We start from the raw sequence: 8,511 nt of genomic DNA, 5'->3' as shown, positions 1-8,511 counted from the left end.
TTGGCAGCCAGCCTCCTGGCCCAGCAGATGCTGAGCAGCCTGGGGGTACAATCCAGCTCTTCTCTCCAAGGCCAGCTGGAGGGATGAGGCATGACAAGGGCATCCCTACAGCCGGCACCTCCCCTTCAGCTGAGAGGGGGCCTAAACTACAGGGCACAGTCCCAAGACCCTTAAGCCCTGGCAATGTCCTGGGGTGGGCAGCAGGTGGAAGTGGAAAGAAGCCTGTGGAGCTACCAGCAGGGAGAGGGGATCGGATATGGGGCTGAAGGGCCTCTGGGAACCCCTGTGCCAAGGGGCTGCTGGCACTGGGCAGCAGCACCCCAAATCTCACGAGGAGTGTGCCAGAGCAAGTGGCTCAGACCTTGGGCATGGCTCGGGGATGTCGGTTTGTAGCTGCTGGTCCCAGACAGTGCAGCCCAGGGCAGGCATCAGGACATGGGTCGGAGGAGAAAGAGTGTTCTAGGAAGAGTCCAGTCCCCGAGTGCTGGTGGTGGCTGGCCACAGCCTAGTGCATGCTGTCTGGCTTGTACAGCTGTGCTGCCTGACTGTACATATCCTAGCAACATTCTCCTTGCTCAGCACTGGACATCAGCTCTCCACCTGGCGTCTTCCTCCAGGGAGGGAACGGGGAGGCTTCCTAGGGTTATTAGCACGAGTTGGTCCTCAGGAATCAGGAGCCCTTGAAAGGATGATGCCTGGTTTCCATACAACTGAGGGTCGCCCTGGGCCCTACCCTTCCTGAGTAAGTTTGAAGCACTCCAGCATTCTTTCAATAAATGTCTGCCCTTTGCTCTAAAACTAGTTTCTAGCTGTCATGACGCACTCAGTTTATGAGGCCCTTCCCTTCCATCTGCCACCTCTCTCTTACCCCCAGGTGACAGATGTAGAAACTAAAAATGATGTCCAGGTTGTATTAGATTTCCTTGCATACCCACAGCAGTTCCAATACCTGGTGATGGACTGGGAGGAGTAAAACCTTCCACCAGGAACCCTCCAGCAGGTCTACTCCACATCCCCTCCTCAGGGTAAGAATCAGTGCTAGGATACCTTAAAGGCAGACAAAGCCAAGTGATTAGTTTGCCAGTAGGGAAGAGCCCCACCTCCTTATTCCTTTTTGTCTGCTTATTCTCTCAGTTACCAACCTCTTTTCGTATTCTGCCAATTTTCCCATCATATTTTGAAGCCACATTAGGCTCGTATTTAAAATCGAATCTTGCTAGTGAATTGAACCTTTTCTTTGTGAAATACTTTATTCCTAGTAATGCTCATTTGCCTTAAAGCCTATTTTAATTATTTTATGCAGAATATCTTTTGTCTATCCTTTTACTTTCAACTTCTGTAAATTTTTATGTTTTGGACGTATCTTTTGTAAACAGCTATTGTCAGTTATCTATACTGTGTAACACAACAACAGCTAGAAAGTGTTCAAAAGTTTGGAAGAAATACACTTCTAAGTAATCTATCATTCAAATAAATAATGTGAATTAGAAAATATTGAGTTGAATAACAAAAATACTAAATATAATCTGTGGACTGCAGCTAAAGCCCTCATTAGAGAGAAAGTTATGAAGTATACATTAAAAAGAAGACTGAAAATTAATGAACTAAACAGCTATCTCAAGGAGTTAAAAACAACAAATTAAACACAAAGTAAAAGAATAAACATGGGAGAAAAAATTAGCAAAATATAAAGCAAAAATAGGATAGCCAAAAGTTAGTTTATTTTGAAAAGACCCTGACATTGATCAAGAATACAAGACAGAAGACATAAATTATCAGTTTTATGAATGAAAACAGGCATTAAGAGGATAAGGAGAGGATACTATGGACTATTTTGTATAACAAAAATTTAGATAATATGGACAAAATCCTAGAAAAATAAAACCCAAAGTGAAGAAATAGAAAATTGAAATAGTCCTAATGTGACTAAAGATATTGATTCAATTTTAAACTTCCCTACAAAGAGAACTCCAGGTCCAGATAGCTTCACTGGCAAATTCTATCAAACATTTAGAAAGGATTCCAATGTTAGCTGAACTACATGAGAAAAATAAAAGGAGAATATACATCCTGACTCATATTATGAAGCCAGAATACCCTTGATACCAAGGCTTGAATGGAGTGAGTATTAAAAATTTATAGGTCAAGCTCATGAACAAAAGTGCAAAAATCCTAAACAAAACATTAGGAAAAGGAACCAGTAATACACGAAAGGACAGTATATGACAAATTAAATTGGGCTTATTCTAGGAATGCTATATTAACAGCTTAATGGAGAAATATCATACACCTCAATAGATGCAGATCAAGTGTTTGATAAAATTCAACATATATTCTTGGTAAGCATGGTAAGTACTCTTAGAAAACTAAGAATTTTTTTGAAAAGTCCTTAATCTAATACAGGTTGAGTATACCATCCCTGAAGTGCTGTTTCAGATTTTGGAATACTTGCATCATACTTACTGGTTAAACATCCATAATCTGAAAATCTGAAAATCTGAAAGGAGCACTTCCTTTAAGCATCACAGAGGCACTCAAAAAGTTTCAGATGTTGGAGGACTTCGTATTAGGTATACTCAACCTGTAGAAGGACTCTACATATATTTTTAAAACCTCTCATAGTGAAATGTTGAAAGTTTTCCTCTTGACATCAGGAATATAACAAGAATTCCCATCATCATCACTTCTAATCAACATTGTACTGGAGGGGTCTGGCCAGTGTCATAAGGACAAGAAATGGAAGTATAAAGCCTCAAAAGGAAAAAACAGAATTATCATTATTTACATGTGGTATGATTGTGTATGGAGAAAATCCAAAAGGATGTAGGGATAACCAACAGAATAAGCAAGTTTAGCAACATTGCCCAACACAAAATCAGTATACAAAATATATACCAGCTCTAAACAGAACACAAGGAATTTTTAAAGATACCATTTACAATAGTTATCATTTCCTAGGAATAAATTTTACAAAAGACACGCATGACTTCTTCAGAGAAAACTCAAACTTTATTGAGAGAATTTTCAAATTTTCAGTCACATTTTCAATGTGACATCAGCCATGTGTGTAGCTTCAGCTTGTCTTCTTTTTAACTTATGGTTGCCCATCTCCTAAAATATAAACATAACATTTGAGTTCATTACCTAGCAGAACTTTACTGAGATGATACTAAAAGCACACAAACAACACTAGTTTTGGTTTTTTAAGATGAAATGAAAACCAGAGGCCGGGCGCGGTGGCTCAAGCCTGTAATCCCAGCACTTTGGGAGGCCGAGACGGGCGGATCACAAGGTCAGGAGATCGAGACCATCCTGGCTAACATGGTGAAACCCCGTCTCTACTAAAAATACAAAAAACTAGCCGGGCGAGGTGGCGGGCGCCTGTAGTCCCAGCTACCCGGGAGGCTGAGGCAGGAGAATGGCGTGAACCCGGGAGGCGGAGCTTGCAGTGAGCTGAGATCTGGCCACTGCACTCCAGCCCAGGCGACAGAGCAAGACTCCGTCTCAAAAAAAAAAAAAAAAAAGAAAACCAGAACCCTAACCACTGCATAGACTTCTACGCTAATGTACATTTTCAGGCATATGTGTACCAATTTTTAAAATTCATCACTCTAGTGGTATGAGGAAACAAAGGCTTCTCAAGTCAACAGATTAAATGCTATAAGCCCATTTAAAGATAATTTTAAGTAGAGGGCAAAAACAGCCACTGATTTCAGTTTTGTTTTGTTTTGATTTTTTAATCAAACAAAAACTCTAAGAAGCAAAAAACAAGCAAGCAAACACAGTGTCACTCAAATGTATTGACTAAAAACACTTTACTAATTATATATTAGCTAAGGAATTGTTTAGCTGACTAAAGAGAGGTCAAAGAATGCCATTCCATTTGGTTTGTCTCTTTTGTGCAAAAGTGCAAAAATAATTCATTGATCTAGTTAAATCTTTATGTGGACTCTTTATACCAGGGTGGCCATTTGTCTGCCTGTTAACCTGATGTATTCCTTTCCCTCTCAAAAGTGTCCTGATTTAGATGATAAAAATTACATGGTTGGAGGCCAGATATGCCTGTTAAAAAAAAATACGTAGTCTTACTGGTTTATTTAAGCTACTACCATATAGATGACATTAAAATGTGAGGGAAAATGCTACTGTTTCTCAGTCTAGCTCGCAATTTAAAAAAAAAAACAACAAACCAACTTGGAAAATTCAAAACATACAGATCTATCTTACTTGTTAGTGCCTAAAAGCGATTTGTGAACAGATCTATCTTACTTGTTAGTGCCTAAAAGCGATTTGTGATAAACAATTCTGGCAAATTTTTTTTAAAGCAACACTATGTGTCATTTAGATACCCAATTCCCCTGGGGTATGTTAAGTAATATATATACTTTTTAAAGTGTTTGATCACTTGCCATGAATTTTGGAAGATTTCTACTCCAAAGTAATAATACTTTCATATTTCATAATTCAACAACATGGCTTTGACCTAATTCATTTTTTCCCTGACACTGTCTTTGAATCAAGTAATTGGTGTCTGAACTACCTTTCAAATAATATTTGTATGTGAGACTTGTTATTAAAGTATATTATAGAAAAAGAGTAACCCCAATACTTCCATTCCAAATGAATAACGTACCTGCTTCTTTAGTCTTAGCACGCTCCGAATTAGGTGGAGTCTTCTCTTTTACATCAGAGCCATCTTCACGCTCATTGCCAGTGTTTTCCAGATCCATTTCCTGGCAATCACCTTCCACTTTACGTTCTCATATAAATAAAAAAATTATTGATATAAGTAAGCAGTAAACTATAAATTGGTGTTATTAATAAAGCTTTGTAGGCTTGTATTCTAACAAATGTGAGGCATGAGTGCAATGGGCTTTAGAATTTTCTGCTAGAAAATGGGGAAGAATATTATCTCTACTAGGAAGTTTTCTTTTCCTACGACTGTTTAAGACAACTTAGTTGTCACTTTCACGATCTGCATATACTTCTGTTTCTGTAAATCACTCATTAGAGCAGTATTTATTTACATGAATTTCCCTGATTAGATTGCAAGCTCAAGGAAGAAATCATTCTCTCATTTATAGCCTCAGTACTTAGTACATTTCCCGGCACCTAGTAAGCCCCAGTAAATGAATGAAAAAAAAGTCTGTAAAAACATTAACATAAGACAAACCCAAATTAAAGAACATTTTACAAAACAACTGGTTTGGATTCTAGTTGTCAATGTCATGATAGGCAAAGAAAGACTGAGGAACACTTCCAGATTAAAGAAGACCAGAGAGATATGACAACTAAATGCAATGAGTAGTCTTGGATTAGATCCTGGATCAGGAAAAAAATCCTATAAAGGACATTCCTAGGCCAACTGACAAAACTGCAATAGACTATATATTAGATGTTTTCTCAATGCCAATTTTCCTGAATTGATCATTGTTCTGAGGTTATTTAAGAGATTATTCATATTTTTAGCAGCTACATACTGAATTACTTACAGAGTAAATAGTTGTGATATTTGAAACTTACTCTCAAGTGGTTCAGCAATAAAATATTAATATGGCAAAAACAGGGAGATAAGTGGCAAAATGTTATAGCAATTGGTGAATCAAGGTGAAGAATAAACAGGAGTTCACTGTACTTAGATAACTTTTCCTTACATTTTAAATCCTTTCTAAGTAAAAAGTTAAAAAATGAATATATGACAAATAGATAATGGTTCAGAAAGACAAAAGTATTGAAGACTTTTAACGGCAACTAAAAGGATTTCACATTTTTATTTCTCTGAATTATGACATTTTCTAAAAATTGCTGTGTAAGAGCTAACCATAATATATCTAGGTTTGCTCAAACTTTTAATGCAATGACGTATGCCCAGAAATATAATATCCCAATAAAACCAAGTTTAACTCATGAAACAGTTTACAATTTTTTCTAAATTTAATGTAGTTTCCTTTTGTTTGCTAATATAGAGTTTGGCAAGGATTGTATTTTCCAAGTATGCCAAAGAACTCTTAAGATATAAAACAAGTAAAATGCTGAAGAGAAAATTTATCACAAGAAGGACTACGGCAGCTGAAAACTACATTATTCCCTTACAAAGGATTACCTTACAGGTTTCCAGCCAACTTTTAGGGGATGGTTTATTTATTCCTGTTACTAGTATAACATCATACATGAAATACAAAATGCTCCTCCATGCCCTTCTCACCTTCAATTGGAGGTGTTCTTTCTCTCTCTCGTCCAGGTTCAATAACCTGATTGTCAGTTGGTGGTTCCTCTTGCTCAGATTCACCAGGCTTTTGAGATGTAGGGGAGAGTAGATGCAAATAGAATATGTTATTAACACCACGGCAATAGAAGTCACAAATTTACATACTATGTGAAGATAGCTAGTCACAAATAAATCTGAAGAGGCTTTTCCCTAGCCTCTCTATAAGCATTCTTAAGAAAAGTTATTCTTCCTATATAGAAAATACTTTAAGGAGTTACCTGCAAGGACCGATAATTCTGGAACCTATCTTCATCTTCTTTGGGCTGTATTATTTATTAATAAGCATGATAGGAAAGTCATAAGGACTATTTCCAGACTCTTAACAACATACATACGCAGACAATATCAGAAAATAGGTCTCCTGCTCAATATCTCATTAATGTGATTTAGTTTGCAACTATTTTCAGCAGGGAAGTCCTTTATATAACAGATCTATATTGGTTCAACAATGTTTTCGATTTTCTTTCAGAAAAATACATTTCTGCCAATGGAAGTAAGATACTGAAAGGTACTCACAGCCACGAATGCAACCACATCGGGAGCCTCCTGACCATCTCCTCTTCCTCTGGATCTTGATCTCACTCTTGCACTCATCGCTCCAACTAGAAGATCGTGAACTGCAGACTGCAATAAAAAGGAGTAATTATACTCGACTTTCCATGGCCATCTGCTGATTGTAATTCTTTTTTTTAATTTTGTGAGATTTCCATAATAGGTCCTGAGTTAATAATAACTACGCCTGGTTTCCAATCACATCAAATAAATCTATCTGCAAACTGCTTTGTTTCTTCCACAGCCAACTTGGCAGAGAAGTGATCTTCAAGTCCTAGATCAAAACATGGGGTCTTTCCTAAAGAGACTTAATTTCATAACTGAATTCCATTACGAAGAGATTTTTTAATATTCAGCCACCTCAGGTCCCCTCCTCCCCAGGTCCCCACTGTCCTCTGTAGGCAGTTTCAAGCACCTCTGGGACTCAAAGATACCTCAAAAAGTACCCCAAGTTTCGCTCCATCTGATCCCTCTCCCCTCCGTGGCCCAACTTCCTCCTCGCCCCAGCCCTGCCACAACCACGAGGTCATGGCGGTGCCGCCGCCTGTGAGGCCCTTCCTCCACCGAGGCCACGGACTGTGCTGCCCAACCCGCCTGAAGCCCACCAGCTCCTCCTCACACTTAAACTCCCAGGAGGAACGATCGGTCGACCCATCCATTGAGTCTCAGTCTCAGGTGAAAGAGTCCCGACAACTGGAATGCAAACAACACCCTCACAGCTCCGCGGCAGTTCACCTCGTGGATGAAGGGGCTGATGGGAAGACCTCCAGTGAATATGCACACTGAGGCGGGCGCTGTCAAGCGCGGGCCGTCCCACTCTTTCCCTGGTCCCCAATGAGGACTCCAGCATCCGTCCTCTATGGGCAGTTTCATATGCCTCCAGGACTCAGATAGTGTCCCGCTCCAAAACTCACACCATCTTGGCTGACCCTCCTCCCCTTCATGGCCCTCCTTCCTCCCCTGTCCCTGCCCCGCCGCATAGCTGCCTGCTAGGAGAAGGATGAAAACCTCAAGGCCCTTCCTTCTCTGAGGCCAGGGACCACAGTGCCCGACCCACCAGAAGCCTGCCGGCTCACTCATTCACACCTGTTCTCACTTACACTTGACTGGAGTCAGCAGAGAGCCTGGCGAAGAATGAAGAAGGAAAGAGAAGTGGCACCTACCTACTTCTGCCTCCTTATTTAGACCTCAGCACTGTCAATCCCACCAGCCAATCCCAAACATGGGGGGGTGTCACGTGGGTTGTCTTTCCAGCCCTCTCCCGCCTCCTAGAGGCTCTGTGCCACCTGGAGGAAGGGCCTGCTTGGTCCTGGGAAGGGCTTGTCTCTGGCTTCTGGCCCCTCCTGCAAAATGTTCTGTCCTGGATCTAGGAATGTTCCCAGCTCTGCATTTCACCTGCAAATTTACCCTTTAATTTTTTCTCAGTGCTGCTGCCTCAGTGGCCCTCAAGAGGGTATTCAGTCTTCCCAGAGATGTGTGAAAGCTTAGGTTCTCAGATAGTACAAAGCCATTTTAAGCATGATAGGAATCCAGAAAAAAATGTAAAGAAGAAGGATGATAAACCCACATACATAAATAAGCCTAAACATTTGCACAAAAATCCGGGCCAGGTGCAGCAGCTCATGCCTGTAATCCTAGCACTTTGGGATGCTGAGGCGGGTGGATTGCTTGAGCCCAGGAGTTCAAGACCA

General features: G+C 40.2%; 1 protein-coding gene across 3 annotated transcripts; it reads right to left on the bottom strand.

Annotated features, from left to right (window-relative positions):
- Window positions 1–2,983: 2,983 nt before the first annotated feature.
- PAGE4 (PAGE family member 4) lies at window positions 2,984–8,040 on the bottom strand. Of its 3 annotated transcripts, none has more exons than XM_033200994.1 (5): window positions 7,984–8,040; window positions 6,785–6,892; window positions 6,206–6,293; window positions 4,634–4,759; window positions 2,984–3,111 (listed from the first exon to the last, which is right to left on the bottom strand). In XM_033200994.1, exons 2-5 carry the CDS (start codon window positions 6,860–6,862, stop codon window positions 3,095–3,097), a joined length of 309 nt encoding a protein of 102 aa, XP_033056885.1. In that variant the 5' UTR covers window positions 6,863–6,892; window positions 7,984–8,040; the 3' UTR covers window positions 2,984–3,094. The 3 variants fall into 3 exon arrangements, with proteins under 3 accessions (XP_033056885.1, XP_033056886.1, XP_033056882.1); XM_033200995.1 differs by lacking the exon at window positions 7,984–8,040 and adding an exon at window positions 7,921–7,977; XM_033200991.1 differs by lacking the exon at window positions 7,984–8,040 and adding an exon at window positions 7,440–7,541.
- Window positions 8,041–8,511: the final 471 nt, after the last annotated feature.

Source organism: Trachypithecus francoisi, unplaced genomic scaffold (assembly GCF_009764315.1).
Source record: "Trachypithecus francoisi isolate TF-2019V2 unplaced genomic scaffold, Tfra_2.0 Lachesis_group6, whole genome shotgun sequence".
Taxonomy (NCBI): Eukaryota; Metazoa; Chordata; class Mammalia; order Primates; family Cercopithecidae; genus Trachypithecus; species Trachypithecus francoisi.
Note: the sequence above shows the minus strand (reverse complement) of the source record. Positions and strands in the feature narration are given on the sequence as shown.

What these genes read in the sequence shown, in the direction of transcription:
- PAGE4 (XM_033200991.1), bottom strand. Translation starts at nt 7,475, where the DNA reads ATGGGTCGACCGATCGTTCCTCCTGGGAGTTTAAGT. An exon ending in ATGTGGTTGCATTCGTGGCT is followed by an intron (nt 6,294 to 6,784) that starts GTGAGTACCTTT and finishes ACATCTCAAAAG; the next exon opens with CCTGGTGAATCTGAGCAAGA. An exon ending in AAGAACACCTCCAATTGAAG is followed by an intron (nt 4,760 to 6,205) that starts GTGAGAAGGGCA and finishes TATTTATATGAG; the next exon opens with AACGTAAAGTGGAAGGTGAT.